Genomic DNA, 14,662 nt, shown 5'->3' on the forward strand with positions numbered 1-14,662 from the left:
AGCCGCTGTGGCGGGAGCGGAGGCCACGCCCTCTGCCCAGGGCCCCGGCCCCGCTCCCCAGCACGGAACCGCCGCGGCGGGAGCGGAGCGCGGTGAGAGCGCGGCGGGGTCGGGGGGAGAACGGGCGGCTTGAGGGGAGAACAGTGGAGATTCGGGCTATGGGGGCACCGAGGGCACCGCGAGATCGTGGGGACCCGGAACAAACGGCACTAGCCACACGGCGGGGACATCGGGAGGGACATCATGGGGAGCCAGGACAGAGTGGGGGCACTGGGGTGACATTGAGGGTCCCAGGCCCAGGGTAGGATGCGGGGGCACTGGGGGGACCCAGCCCCAGGGTTGAGGGGGCACTGGGGTGACACTCGGGAGTCTCAGGCTCAGGGCAGGTGGGGTCCTCTAGGGGGACACTGGCAGGACGTAGCCCCGGGGCCGGGTGGGGGCACCAGGGACGCCAGGAAAAGCCCTCGGGGTGGGCGGTGACCTATCTACCCCCAGTATGTGGAGCACAGGGTGACCTCCTTCCACCCCCACCCCGAATTTTTGGGACGCGGGGGTGGCCCTCTTTTTGCCCCACTTTTTGGGCTGTGTTGTGACCCCTCTCTCCCAACTTCTGTGTCCCAGGAGTGACCCCACTTCCCTGCGGGATTTTCTGCCCCGATGGAGAGGGACGAGCGGGTGACGCTGCTGGAGGTGCACCAGGCACTCCCGGATGAACAATTCCAGAGCCTGAAGTTCCTGCTGGAAGGGCAAGTTCCTGCCGGGCTTCTGCTCCCAGCATCGCGCCCCGAGTTGTGCCGAATCCTCCTCCAGCGCTTCCCGGGGAATTCCCTGCGTGTGACTGCCAGGATCCTGCAACAGCTCGGCCGCCTCGACCTCATCCAGCGCTTCCAGCTGCCCCTGGAAGAGCAAATCCCGGAAGAAACTCCCTGCGAAGCTAATGGGGACACCCCCAAGGTGAGGGGGAACCCCACTTCAGGACAGTGTCCTGGTGGGATTCCAGCTGCACCCATGAATCCCCGGCGCTTGACAGAGAAGGATTTGATGCAAGTGGCCCAAAGATTGGGAAAAGAGTGGCAGGAAGTAGGAATTCTGCATCTAGGGCTGGAGAGGAGCCGGCTGGAGCAGATCCAGGAGGAAAATCCCAGCAATCCCATCCTGTGGAATTTCGAGATGCTGCGGGAGTGGCAGCGGCGGGAGCGACACAAGGCCACAGTGTCCCAGCTCCGATCCTGCCTTGAGCATGCCCGGCTTGATCCCGGAATCCTCGACTTCCTCCAGAGCCTCCAGGGGAATTGAGAGACCCCCAAACCCCATTTCAGGGGGAGAGGGATGTGATATCAAATTAATGCAAAATTGGGACCATTAAATGCTGTTTTATTCCATGAGTGTGGAATTTTGGGATCAACCACCAAGGACTTCCATTTTAATTCCTGATTTAAAGATTCCAGGAGGAAGTCTAGGCTCTGCTCCACTTCCTCAGGGATGGAGGCAGCAGGTTTTGCAGTACCCTCCCGAGAGCTTTTTGGATGCTGACAGATCCCCTTCCATACAAATTCCAACCTCAGGAGCTTCAAGAAGTCATGGGAATGTCAGGAGAGTCACAAGGCCGCTACATCCTGATCCCAGAATCCACAACCTCCTCTGGAGCTTCCAGGGGAATTGAGGGACCCCTTACACCCCAAACTCCATTTTGGGGGGTGGGGTTATATCAAATTATTATCAGATCAGGATCATTAAATGCTGTTTTATTCCATAAGTGTGGAATTTTGGGGCCATTTCCGATTTTGGGGCCATTTCCGATTTTGGGATGTGGGAAGGAAATCAAGAGTCTGCTCCTCTTCCTCAGGGATGGGGGGCAGGTTTGGGGGTCTTTCATAGGGTTTTTCGGGAGTGCTCATAGATCCCATCCCAGTTCCTGGATCTCATCCAGGAAGAAGTCCAGGTCCTGGCGAGTGACAACAGGATTGGTGATAATCTGCCGGAAGAAGTTGACCCGGGATCCGTGGGGTTGGTATCCCACCATCATGGAGCCCCTCCGGATCATCTTTTCCTTGATGGCTGGGGCCACCTAGGGGGAAACACCATTTCGGGAGGATTTTGTTTTTATTTTTGGGTGATTTTTTTTGGGATTTGGAGGGCTGTTCTGGGGGGGGAATTTGGAATTCTGGGCTCACCTTTCCCAGTTTGTCCCAGAATTCCGGGGAGCTGTCCTGGCCGCGCAGGCTGGGTGGGATGAACCAGAAGCAGAGGTTGATAAATTCTGGCTGCGGGAAGAGGAAGGAGATCATGGCCATTCACCCAATTCCCAGAATTTGATGGGGATTCAGACCTCCAGGAATTCAGCCATGTGTATTTAATTGTCTGGGATTGGAACCTGCAGGATTTAATCCTCCAGGATTTAAACCTCCAAAATGGAAACTTTCAGGATGATTTAAAATTCCAGGGTTATTAAAATCTCTGGGATCTAAATTCCAGGATTTAAATCTCCAGTGTTTCAACCTCTGGGGTTAATCCTCAGGGATTCAAACCTCTGGAGAATGATTTAAAACCTCCAGGATTTCAACCCCTGGGATGAGTTAGACCTCTGGAATTCCAATCTCCAGGATTTCAGACTCTGGGATTTAAACCTCTGGGTTTTGTCCTCAGGGATCTAAACCCCCAAGATTTAAACTTCTGGGACAATTCAAACATCTGAGATTTCAGCCTCTGGGATTGAAAACTCTGGAATTTAAACACTGGGGATTCAAACCTTTGGGATTAATCCCCTGGGAGATAAACCTCCAGGATGATTTAGACCTTTGGCATTCCAACCTCCAGGACTCTTAGGAGTCCACATTCCCCATCCCACATTCCAGCGTCATCCCTACCTCCATCACCAGCTGAAATCCCTCCCTCCTCTTCACCTGCTCCAACAGATACCTGGGGGGAACAAAGAGGTGAAGCCCAGTTTGGGAGGGTGGAGGGTCCCCCCAGTCCCGGGGCTCACCGAGTAGCAGCGAACGCCCGCTCCACACGCCGTCCCAGCCCCCGGGTTCCCACGGCTTTCCAGAGGATCCAGAGCTTGAGGCCATCGGCGCGGCGGCCGCACTGGGGGCTCTTGTCCCCTGTGTCCAGGGACACGTCATAGAACTTGTCCCGCTGGAACAGGTACGAGGCCCCCACGCCATGGCAGCGCTGCAGGAGCCCCTGGGAGGACCACAGGGCACCAAAATTAATGAGCAGGCCTGGGAAGGTATCCCAGGGGCAGGAATTCAGGATGGGGGGGCACCTACAGAGCTGTCACGGAGCAGGAATGCCGAGCACTGCAACCCCACCATCAACAGCTTGTGGGGGTTCCAGGTCACCGAGTCAGCTCTGGTGGGGGGGAACAGCAGAGTTTGGGGGGCCTCGTGGGGAAAGGAGGATCCCCAAAAACTCGGAGGCAGAGGGGTGGGACCCTTTTTGGGGTGCAGGGGGAGGGACACACCTGTGGATGCCAGCAAGGAGGTGACGGAGTTGGGGGGACAGAAGGGCGCTGCCCCCCCACGCTGCCTGCAGGGAAAGGGGGGTCAGTGCCCACAGGGGGACCCTTCGGCCCCCCCAACCAGGGACCCCCTGAACTCACATCCACATGCAGCCACAGCCCGTGGCGGGCACAGATGTCGGCGATGGCATCCAGCGGGTCGAAGGCGCCCAGGACAGTGGTGCCACTCGTGGCACACACAAAGAGGGGCTCCGAGCCCTGGGGGAGATTAGGGAGGGGTCTGGAGAGTGTTGGGGGGTGCAGGGGGCATGGAAGGGGGTAGAAGGCAGGGGGAGCACAGGGAGTCGAAGGTGGCCAGGATGGTGGCACAAAGAAGGGGCTCCATGTCCTGGGTGGGGGACATTTAGGGAGCTCTGGGAGGGGTTGGGGGGGGGGGGCATCTGGGAGGGTTTGAAGGGGATTTGCAGAGGATCTGAGGGGGATTGGGGAGGACCTGGGGAAGCTTGAGGGGGATTTGGGGGATAGGGGACAGGGGGATACAGGGTCTTGAAGGTGCCCAGGATGGTGGCACAAAGAAAGGGCTCCGAGTCCTGAGGGAGCATCTGGGGAATCTTTGGGGGTGATTTGGAGGGGATCTGGAGGGGTTTTGGTTAATCTAGGAAGGTGTGGGGGGGATTTGAGAGATAGAGGGCAGGGGTACACAGAGGGTCAAAGGTGGCCAGGACGGTGACACAGAAAAAGAAAGGGCTCCAAACCCTGGTTTGACGTTAGGGGGGACTTTGAGGAGGCTCACAGAAAGGTTGGTGGGATTGGAGGATACAGGGGGATCTTGGAGGTGCAGGAAATGGAGTTTAGAGGACTTTGTGGAAGACAGGGAACTTCAGGGGGGGACAGGAAGCCTGGGGAGGATAGGGGACATCGGGTGCATTGGAGGGTTTAAGGGACAGTGGGGTGGAGGGCATTGGAGGAGATTCAGGTTATCTGGGGGAACATTGGGGAGATTTGGGGAGACAGTGTCGGGACATGGGGGTTTTGTGGACATGGGAAGGGCTTTGGGAATATTGGAGAGGCATTGGGGACTTAGAGGGGGACACATGGAGTTTGAGAGAGTTTTGGGAACATTGGGAAGGCCACCAGGGATACTGGGGAGGCATTGGGGAGTTTGGGGGGCTTTGGGGATGTGAGGAGTGTAGCCTCTCCCAACCTCAGCTTTCACCCTCTGGATCTCCTTCTCCAGCTCTTCCGGAATCATCTTCCCCCTGAGAGAAAGGCACAGGGATGGAGACACAGAGGGACCCCCTGACCTGGGGCCCCCTGGGACCTCCCAGCACCTACCTCTCATCTGTACGCACCAGGTGAACGTTGTCCGTGCCAATCCCCAGGAGAGCAGCTCCTTTTAGGATGGAATAATGGCTCTGGGCAGGAAAAGAGGACCAAGATTGAGGGGACCGCAGGAACCAGATCTTGGGTAACCTCAGGGACCAGACTTGAGGTGACCCCAGGGACCAGATTTGCGGTAATCCCATGGGCCCCATGGGCCAGGTTTTGGGGTGACCTCAGTGACCAGGTTTTGGGGTGACACCATGGATCAGGTTTAGGGCAATCTCCAAGGATCAGCTTTGGGGTGACAGCAGGATCAGGTTTTGGGGAGACCCCAAGGCCCACACTCCCACCTCCTGGGATGCAAACAGGCCCAGGCGAGGCAGATCCCAATTCCCTCTGCTCCGGCTCTCCGGGAAGCGCCGGAATCGCGCCACATTCATAGCCAACATGTTGGACATAGAGCCCCCTGCCCAGGGACAGGGACCTCCATGTCACCCTCGGGGCACCATGGACAGGTTGCCAGCAGGAGAGGGGGAACAGGAATAACCCTCAGGAAAGATCCAGGATACCAGGAGCGAAGATCCCATCGCCGCTGCTCCACCCCACGAGCTCCCGGAGCTTGGCCAGGACTTGCTCCTCCATCAGCACCAACACTGGGGCCACCTCATATGTGTATCTGGAAGGGCCCAGCAGCAGTCGGAGGGTTCCCCTCCCCCTGAAACCTCAGAACCCCAAACACCTTTCCCCCAAGCCTCAAGCACCCCAAAAGCCTCCCACTCAGCAGCCAAAACCCTCCCCGCAGAGCCCTCCTCCATCAGCACCAGCACTGGGGGCTAGATCAGGGGAGTCAGGGCAAGGTTTTGGAGGGTCTTCTCTCATTTGGGCTCCTCAACACCCCCAAAACCCTCCCCTCAGCACCTCCCACTCCATCAGAACCAGGGGCTCCTCCCAGGTAGATCTGGGGGAGGGGAGGGTCAAAGTAGGTTTTTGGGGGTTCCCCCCCACCCACCAGCCCCCATTTGGGGGTGTTGGGGGCTCACGGGCTCGTGTTGAGGGTCTCAGTGAGGAACCGCCCAGCCAGGGCGTGGTGGTCAAGCCCTGAGAAAAGCTGGTTGAAGAACCGGGGGTGACCTGGGGGGACATGGAGGGGAGGTCAGGGGAGGACATGGAAGGGACCAAGAGAGATTTGGGAAGGGATAGGGGGAAATGGGGGATGGGGGGCGCGCTGAGGATGGCTGGCGGAGGGTGGGAGACAGGAAGATAAGGGAAAGACCTGTGAGATTCAGAGGGGACATGGGGGGGTCATAAGGAGACTGGGGAGATGGAGAGGGACATGGAGGGCAGAATGGAGGGTGGGAGGAAATGGGAAAATTGGGGGGGCAGGGGGGATATGAGGGAATCGGGGGGACACAGGAGGGACATGGAGGGACATGAGAGGATCTGGGGTGGGTAGGGAGGGAACAGAAGGGACATGGGGGGACCAGAGAGTGGACATGGGGGGGAAATGGAGGGTCAGGGGGGCAGTCAAAGAAGACATGGAAGATTAGTGGGAACATAGAGGGGGAAATGGCAGGGCCACAATGTTTGACACTGGGAGGCACCAGGGGCCACACTGGGGACCACGAGGGCTGAACTGAGAACCGCTGGGGCTGAACCAGGACCTGCTGGGCTAAAGTGGGAGGTGCCGTGCCAAAGTGGGAGTTTGTGCAGGGCTAAACTGGGAGGCACGGGGCCTTCCCTGGGGCTGTTCTCCTGTGTACTGGTGTGCCCTGGTGTGTACTGGGAGCGCACCAGTGCGGACGCTGAGGCGCAGCACATCCCGGCAGCGCTGCAGGAGGTGCTCCTGCCCCTCCCCATCGCTCCGCAGCTCCAGATCCAGCAGCTCCCGCAGCTCCTGGGGCTCCTTCCAGTCACACACCTGGGAATGCACCGGGAATGACTGGGAGGGACTGGGAACGGGGTTGGAAAGCGCAGAGGGAATGGGCAGGGAATGGCATTGAGAATGGGACTGGGAATGGAAACAAGATTGGGAATGGGACTGGGACTGGAACCAGGGACCAGAATGGGAATGGGACTGGCAGTGGGACTGCAAACAGAATGGGGAATGGGAATGGGGCTGGAAGTGGGATTGCAAATGGGACTGGAAATGAAAACAAGATTGGGAATGAGACTGGAAATGAGAATGGGACTGCAACTGGGATTTATTCTCATTCCCAGCCCCAGTCACGCTCCCAATCCTGTTCCAAGTATAAGATTGGGAATGGGAATGGGAACAGGATTGGAAATGGGAATGCGACTGAGAATGGGATTGGGAATGTGACTGAGAATGGGATTGGGAATGGGACTGGCTATTGGAACAGGGCTGTAAGTGGGACTTGCAGTACAAACAGGAATGGGAATGGGACTGGAACTGAAATTCAGAATGGGAATGGGACTGGGAAAGGAGTAATATTGTGACCCCCACCCCTTCCATGTCTGTTTCCAGTCACATGCCTGGGAATGACTGGGAATGAGAGTGGGATTGGGACTGGGACAGGGAATGACTGGGAATAGGACAGGCAACAGGGAGGGTTGGGGACCCCACCCCCTCCCAGGGGGCTCCTTCCAGTCACATACCTGCAGGTGCAGGAATGGGATTGGGATTGAGAATGGGAATGGGATGGGGTGGGATTGGGGACCCCCACCCTCCTGAGTGCTCTGGTGTCTCAACCTTCTGTGTCACGTCCATGCTCTTCTGCACGCCCTCCTCCAGCAGGATCTGGAACACTTCCTGCAGGAATTTCTCCCCGGCAGCAATGTCCAGGCCGGGATCATCCAATGGGATGCTGTCCCCAATCCCAGAGGGCTCAGCCATTGCAGGAGAACACGGGAAGACCCTGAAATGCACTGGGAGGGACGCTGGGCCTGGAATTGGCAGAAGGTGACAGGATGGGGGATCCCAGGATGAGCTTCCCCTGGAAGGAGTTAATCCTGGGATAAAGTGGTCCCGGGGCAAAGTTCTCCTGGGATAAGGTGGTCCCAGAATGAGGTGATTGTGGGATAAGGATCTCCTGGGATAAGGTGATTCCAGGATAGGCTTCTCCCTGGAATTAGGTGCTCCTGGGATAAGATTCTCTCAGGATGAAATTCTCCTGGGATAAGGTGATTCCAAAATTATGCTATTCTGGAATGAGGTAAATCTGGGACAAGATGATCACAAAATTAGGTGTTCCCAGGATGGGTTTCTCCAGGGATCAGGCTATCTGGAATTGGGTGCTCCCAACTCCTCTCACCTCTGCCAGCTGGAATTTTCCAGGATCAGGTGCTGCCAAGACCAGGTTCTCCTGGGATGAGGTGATCCTGGGACCAGGTGATCCCAGAGTTAGGTGGTCCCAGGAGCAGCTTTTCCCGGAATCAGGCTCTCCCAGGATCAGGCTCTCCCAGCTCCTCTCTCTCCCCTTCCCAGGATGGAATTTTCCTCTGGTCACGTTGCCAAGGGGCAAGGAGCAAAGTCCAGGACTCGGGAAGGAGCCCCGGAGGGTTCTGGGGACAGAAGGCAGGGTTAGGACTGTGTCCCTGGATCTGTGGGAAGAGGGGAGAGTGGTGACCCCATATGTCCTCCCACTCCCAGTGTCCCCATAACCCATTCCCAGTGTGGCCCCCACCCATTCCCAGGGCCCCCAGACCTATTCCCACTGTCCCTCCTGTCCCCAGAGTATCCCCCCTGCCATCCCTAGTGTAGCCCCATCATTCCCAGTGTGTCCCTCCACAAGTGTTTGGTGTACCCCCTCGTCCCCAGTGTCCCCACCCCCATTCCCAGTGCCCTTTATTCCCTGCGTCCTCCCACAGTCCCAGTGCCCCGTTTCCAGTATCCCCTTCAATTCTCAGACACCAAGGGGAGGGCCAGTACCAGCCCCGGGGAGGAAATTAAGGGGGGGCAGAGAAAAGGGGGGGGGGGGGGGGGGCAGCCCCCAAAAGGGGTCACGGGGGAGACCCCAAAGGGAGCGGTCAGAGTGTGTGTGTGTGAGGGGGCCCAAATGGGGGTTGTAGTGGGATGTCCCCAAGGGTGGGTCGCGAATAGGGGCAGCGGGGGTCGCCGGGGGTGGACTGTCGGGTGGGAGGGCGTCGGTCCCGCTCCCGGGGAGGACCCAGGAGGTCGGGGGTGGGGTGGGGCCGTAGTCGGCCCCTATCTCGGTGAGTCAGGGGGGATCAAGGGGGTGGGTCCCTCTCCTGGGGGTGGGTCTGAGAGGGTCGGGGGTCTCGGAGGGTTCCAGGCCGCGCCGTTGCCACGGCAACTGCCCTCACCTACCATGGCGACGAAGGGCTCGGCGTCAGGCCACGATTGTGCGCATGCGCAAGGCGGCCCTCACTTCCGCCCGGTGTTCAGCGGCCCCGGAAGCGGCGGCGGGGGCGGGGGTTTCCGGTTCCGGGTGGTGGCGGCGGCGGGGGGGCGGCGGGGCCGGGCTCGGGCGGTCGGAGCGCGGAGGGGCCGCGGCAGGTACGGACCGACCCCCCCCCCCCCCCCGGGACCCCCCCCGGAACCCCCCCCGGGACCCTCCGGCACCCTCGGTGCCGCCCAGACCCCGCCCGGCACCGGGGCGCCGTTCCCACCGGGGATGGGGGAAGGGGAACGGGCTGGGGGTGGGAGGGGGATGGGGAGGGATTGGGGGGAGGTTCCTAACGGGAGAGGCGGCCTCGATCACCGGGCTGGCCCCTCCCGGCGTGACCCTTCCCAGGCCTTTCCCTGGTTGTGACCCCTCCCCGGGACACCGCCGCTGGGACCCCCCCCGGTAACTTCCCCCTGCCCTCTCCCCGGTGTGACCCACCCCCCCAGTCCCCTCTCCGGTCACCCCTGGGTGTGATTTCCCCCGGGCACCCGTCGCTGTGGTGACCGCCCCTGTGTCACCCCCCCGACCCCCCAACTCCCGCAGGTTACAGACACCCCCGGGATCCCCCAGAATCGTCCCCACCTCCCCCTGCCCTGGGACTCCCCTCCAGAGTCCCTAGAACAGGGACAGCCCCTGTTCTAGGAATCTCCCCCCCGAGTGCCATCCTGTCCTGGGATCCCCCCGGCATTCCCCGCGGGGGTGTCCCTGTCCCCCCCTCACCCCGAGCTCCTTCCCTTTGGGCCCCCCTTTGACCCCCCTTTTTCCCGCTCTTCCCTGCAGGTGGATCCCCCTGGGTTCAGCTCCATCCCTGCAGATCCACCACCCGCTCAGCTCGGGGGGCCCCGGCTTCGGGGGGGGGGCCCGGCCCTGCGTCCCCCCCCTTCCTGCCCCAGTGGCCCCCCCGGGAGGAGGAAGAAGAGAAGGAGGAGGAGGAGGAGGAGGAATGGCGGCGCCGTGGCGGGTACTGGAGCCCGCCCAAAAATCCATAAAAATTTACTGATCCCACCTTTTCTTACCCCAAACGAGCTTTACCTGGGCGAGAAGTAAGGCCAAAGGCTCCCACAGCATGGCTCAGGTAATGAGCCCCCACCCCCTGCATCCTGACACCCCCAGGCCCAGGAATTTGGGGGACCAGCGGCCCCCCCCAAAAAAATGGGAAAAGGGAAAGAAGAGGGGAGAGACCTGGAGCTTCCCTCCCCCTGCACCAGGGTGGGAGGTGCCTCCCCATCCCCCTATCCTGCTCCAGGGAGATATCCAAGGATTATCCCCGTTTTCCCCAAGATTATCCTGATTTTCTCCAGCAATATCCTGCATTTTCCCTTTAGTCCTGAGGGCCTGTCAGGCCTCAAAACAGGAGGCTCAAGCTGCCCCTCCACGCTTGGGGGTTCTTCCTAGGATTATCCCAAAATTCCCACAGTATTATCCTGAATTTTTCCCAGGATTATCCCACTTTTCCCTGGTAGTCTTTAGGGCCCCAATAAAGGCAGACCAGTAGTTCAGTATGTAGTTTGGGGGTGTCCTTGTCTCCCCCCATCTTCCCCTCCCCATTTTTGGGGTTTTTTCCAGAGTTATTCCTGGATTCTCCCAGTTTCTGCTGGAATTGTTCCAGTTTTCCCTGGGATAATCCAAATATTCCCCAGGTTTATCTTGAAATTTCCTCTTACTCATTAGATCCTCCCTGGGCTGGAAGAAGGGGTTTCAGACACACCTTGGGGTGTTCCCAGAGTTACCCCAGAATTATCCCACTTTTCTCCAGGATTCCCCAAATTTCCTGGTAGCCTTTAGGTCCTGTCAGGCCTCAAATAAGAGGTTCAGCTCCCGCAAGCCCTCCTTCTTTAGGGCTCTTCCCAGAATTATTCAGGAATTATCCCAAATTTTCCCCATAATTCCCCATTTTTTTTCCTGGGATTATGCCTGAATTTCCCATTAATCCTTAGGTCCCAACAGGCCGCAAAAAAAAAAAAAAAAAAAAGGGTTCAACATCCTCCATTCCCAGTTTTGGGGTCTTCCAATTCTGCCCTGGGTTTATCCCACTTTTCCACAGAATTATCCCAAAGTTGCTGCACAACTCCCTTGATTTTTCCAATTTGACCTTAAATCCTCACTGGGCTGAAAGAAGAGGGTTCAACCCCCTCTGTTCCACTTCAGAATTATTCTGGGATCATCCCAAATTTCCCCTGACATCATCCCAAAGTTTCCCCAGCATTATCCCAAACTTCCCTCCAGCTCATCCCCGAGTCTCCCCAGATATCCGCAGATTTCCCATCAGGGCCCAGCAGCGGGGGGCTCCTGCTCCAAGGAGCACCCTGGCATTGCTGGGCTGTGGGGCTGATCCCAGGGGTCCCTGTTCCAGGCGAGTCTCCTGGCCTGCGAGGGGCTCTCGGGCGTCTGCCTCGTCCCCACCGTCGCCAGCAAGAAGATGATGCCCAAATCCGGAGGGAAACAGGACGGGAGCCGGGAACGGGGTTCCAGCCCCGACCTCCTGGTACGGAGTGGGAACCCCTGGCTGGGATCTGGCACCTTCCACTGGGGGATCCCACCTTTAATTGGGGGTTTTCACCTTTTAATTTGGGGGTTTATGCCTTTAGTTTGGCTTTTTCCACCTTTAATTTCTTTTTTTTCCTGCTTTTATTTTGGGGTTTCCGACTAAATTTTTTTTCCTGCTTTAATTTGGGCTATTCTGCCCCAAATTTGGCACCTTCCACTTTTAATTTGCCTCTTCCTCCTCGAATTAGAATTTTTTTCTCCTCAAATTTGAGGTTTTCTCCCTTTATTAATCCTATTTTTTATTTGACCTTTTCCCGTTCTAATTTGGCTTTTTCCTGCTTTAATTTTCCTCCTTTATGGCTTATGGAAAAATGGCTTTTTCCTGCTTTAGTTTTCCTGCTTTTGTTTGATTTTCCCACTTCTCATTTGACCTTTTCCTGCTTTACTTGTTTTTCATCTTTTCATTTCCCATTTCTGGCCCCTACTTTATTTTCCTTCCTTCCCTCACCCTTTCTTTCATTGGACTTTTTTCCTCCTTCATTTTGATTTTTTCTCTTTTATTTGGTCTTTTACTGTCTCGTATTTTCCTGTTCTAATTCCATTGTTTCCCCTTCAATTCCATTATCCCCAACCTCGCCATTCTCTGCTCATCCTGACTCCCCCCCTCCCCAATTTCCTGCCCCTGTTTACCCTCCCTAATCCACCCCACCCCAATTCCTGCTCCCCCCAATTCCTGCTTGCCCAATCGTGTCTTCCCAATCCCTCCTCCCCAATTCCTGCCCCCTTCACAATCGCTCCCAATTCCTGGTCCCCCAATCTGCCCTTTCCAAATGCCCCCCCAATTCCTTCCCCCTTCCCAAACCCCCCCAATCCCTGCCCCCCTAATCCCCCATCCCAATTCTTGCCCTCCAATTACCCCTTCCTAAACCCCTCCCTGCCAATTCCTGGTCCTGCAATCCCCCCTTCCCAATCCCCTGTCCCCAATTCCTGCCCTGTCCCCAACCCCTCCCAATTTCTGCCCCAAATCCCCCATTTCCAAACCACACCCCAATTCCTGCTCCCCCCAGTCCCTCCGCCAGGACCCCGACAAACCCCGTGCCCGCAAGGACGACGATGTTCCTGAGGCCTCCAACCCCAAGAAATCCATGAAAAAGGCAGGTCCCCTCCCCCAGCGGGGGGTCACCCCTCGATTTTGGGGTCTGGGGGGGGTCGGGGGCCATCTCGGGGGCCGCTGACACCCCCTCGCCCCCCCGGCAGCGCCGCAAGCGGGTTCCCGGCGCCGAGGGACCCCCGAGCTCCTCCCGCCGAGGATCCCAGGTTTGCCGCCGCGCCGCACGAGGAGGAGGAGGAGGAAGACAATCTCCCAAACTCCGGCAGGCGCAGGACGGCCGGGGGGGGGGATTTGGGGGGGCTGCTGGGGGTCCCCCCGGCTCTGAACCCCCAAATCCCCCCCATTTCAGATGGTGGTGATTGAGCAAAACGGCTCCTTCCAGCTCAAGAACTTCATCTGCGAGCACTGTTTTGGCGCCTTCCGGAGCAGTTACCACCTCAAACGGCACATCCTCATCCACACCGGTAATGACCCCTCGTTAATGAACAGCCCCCACCCCCGCTCTAATTCCCGCCCCTCTCCCCGGTGCTGATTCCCGCCCGGAATTCCAGGGGAGAAGCCGTTTGAGTGCGACATGTGCGACATGCGCTTCATCCAGAAGTACCACCTGGAGCGGCACAAGCGGGTGCACAGCGGGGAGAAGCCCTACCAGTGCGAGCGCTGCATGCAGGTATTCCCGAGAGGATTCCCGTGGGAATGTGTGGGGCACCCCTGGGATTCACAGGGCCACACCCAACCCCAGGACTGACTCCCCCTTGTCCCCACAGAGCTTCTCCCGCACGGACCGGCTGCTCCGACACAAGCGCATGTGCCAAGGCTGCCAGACCAAGACCCCTCCCGACTCCCAGCTCCTGCTGTGAAAATCTGGGAATACCGGGAAGTTCAGGGGGTGCTGGAGGGGGTGTTTCCTCCTGCACCCCCCCATCACCACGCTCTGCCTCACCTGGATTTCTCACCCCCTCTAAGGATGGGGAAGAACCCGAGCGCTGCCAGCATGAAAAAACTTGGATCTTTCCTGCCCTCCAGCCTAAAAACTCGGATTATGATCCCAAAAATCCTCCTGAAATCTTCAAGTGCCCCCCCTCCATCATTATACCCCTGAATCCATCCCTCCCCGCTCTTAGGAAAGACTGGGAACCCCCAAACTGCCCGAAATCCCAGTGGATCCAGGATACCTGTGCACAGGTAGGAGGGTCCCGCTGGGAGCAGCAGCATCAATCCCTCTCTTCTTTGAGAAAAGGAGGAAAACTGAAGATGTTGGGGGGGCGCTTCAGCTTGGGGGGGTGGGGGTGGGGGCGCATCCCCTTTTTTTTTTGGAAAACAGGAAAAAAAATTAATTTGGGGGACCCTCTTGAGCGACGCATCCTGTGGGACACTCAGCGGCACTTCCCATTTCCTCTTGAACTCCTTCAAATTTCAGGGGGTTTCTCCTACTTCCACGTGGTTTTGGGGTGCTGCCTATGTCCCCCCATGCTGGGAGGTCTACGCCCTTGGGGGGTAGGGAGCAGGGTCCCCCAAGGTTCCTGGAAAATGCTCTTCCAAGGGCAAGGAAAACCCCTGGATCAGGGGTGAGGTGGAGTGGACAGGAGCAGCCACAAGCCCCCAAAACCCATGAGGGGGGCCCCTGCTCTTCCCCCCATTTTGGGGGTGTCCCTGTCCCCAATCATAGACTGCTCCAGAGAGCAAGAGAGATGAGTTTGGCCTCCCCCGTTTCTGGGCCTGGGGGAGTTTTGGGGGGGACCCAAATTTTGGGGACCTCCACCAATGACACTTCAAAAAGGACTTTGGCTCTGCTGAGCGCATTCCCCCAGATTTGCGGGGCCCAGGGGGGCAATTCGGGGGCTCTGGCAGGGGTTGGGGTGCTGAAGGGGGGTTGGGGGTTCGGGGGGGGGGGGGCGGGGTTGGGGCAGT

At 58.2% G+C, this 14,662-nt stretch overlaps 2 protein-coding genes and 1 long non-coding RNA gene across 9 annotated transcripts; 2 read left to right on the top strand and 1 right to left on the bottom strand.

The window, feature by feature from the left end:
- Positions 1 to 1,756, top strand: LOC136303740 (uncharacterized). Its single transcript, XR_010724286.1, has 2 exons — positions 1 to 92; positions 622 to 1,756. It is a non-coding gene; the product is annotated as an uncharacterized lncRNA (long non-coding RNA).
- CSAD (cysteine sulfinic acid decarboxylase) lies at positions 1,365 to 8,412 on the bottom strand. 5 transcript variants are annotated; one of them, XM_066207313.1, is made up of 15 exons: positions 8,059 to 8,145; positions 7,497 to 7,690; positions 6,578 to 6,704; positions 5,827 to 5,917; positions 5,356 to 5,462; positions 5,137 to 5,252; positions 4,799 to 4,878; positions 4,668 to 4,722; positions 3,605 to 3,721; positions 3,467 to 3,531; positions 3,273 to 3,354; positions 2,987 to 3,186; positions 2,868 to 2,919; positions 2,175 to 2,264; positions 1,368 to 2,068 (listed from the first exon to the last, which is right to left on the bottom strand). In XM_066207313.1, exons 2-15 carry the CDS (start codon positions 7,638 to 7,640, stop codon positions 1,895 to 1,897), a joined length of 1,500 nt encoding a protein of 499 aa, XP_066063410.1. In that variant the 5' UTR covers positions 7,641 to 7,690; positions 8,059 to 8,145; the 3' UTR covers positions 1,368 to 1,894. The 5 variants fall into 5 exon arrangements, with proteins under 5 accessions (XP_066063408.1, XP_066063410.1, XP_066063409.1 ...); XM_066207312.1 differs by having other exon boundaries at positions 7,497 to 7,965; positions 8,059 to 8,142; XM_066207311.1 differs by lacking the exon at positions 7,497 to 7,690 and having other exon boundaries at positions 1,365 to 2,068; positions 8,059 to 8,412.
- A 766-nt stretch (positions 8,413 to 9,178) lies between these two features.
- On the top strand, positions 9,179 to 14,608 carry ZNF740 (zinc finger protein 740). 3 transcript variants are annotated; one of them, XM_066207339.1, is made up of 8 exons: positions 9,179 to 9,263; positions 9,934 to 10,228; positions 11,507 to 11,638; positions 12,708 to 12,794; positions 12,898 to 12,957; positions 13,101 to 13,215; positions 13,303 to 13,421; positions 13,519 to 14,608. In XM_066207339.1, the coding sequence occupies exons 2-8, from the start codon at positions 10,220 to 10,222 to the stop codon at positions 13,609 to 13,611; spliced, it is 615 nt and encodes a 204-aa protein (XP_066063436.1). In that variant the 5' UTR covers positions 9,179 to 9,263; positions 9,934 to 10,219; the 3' UTR covers positions 13,612 to 14,608. The 3 variants fall into 3 exon arrangements, with proteins under 3 accessions (XP_066063436.1, XP_066063435.1, XP_066063437.1); XM_066207338.1 differs by having other exon boundaries at positions 9,185 to 9,263; positions 9,934 to 10,114; XM_066207340.1 differs by lacking the exon at positions 12,898 to 12,957 and having other exon boundaries at positions 9,185 to 9,263; positions 9,934 to 10,114.
- Positions 14,609 to 14,662: the final 54 nt, after the last annotated feature.

This window comes from Chamaea fasciata, unplaced genomic scaffold (assembly GCF_029207755.1).
Source record: "Chamaea fasciata isolate MVZ Bird 193981 ecotype frontalis unplaced genomic scaffold, bChaFas1.0.hap1 SCAF_41, whole genome shotgun sequence".
NCBI lineage: Eukaryota > Metazoa > Chordata > Aves > Passeriformes > Sylviidae > Chamaea > Chamaea fasciata.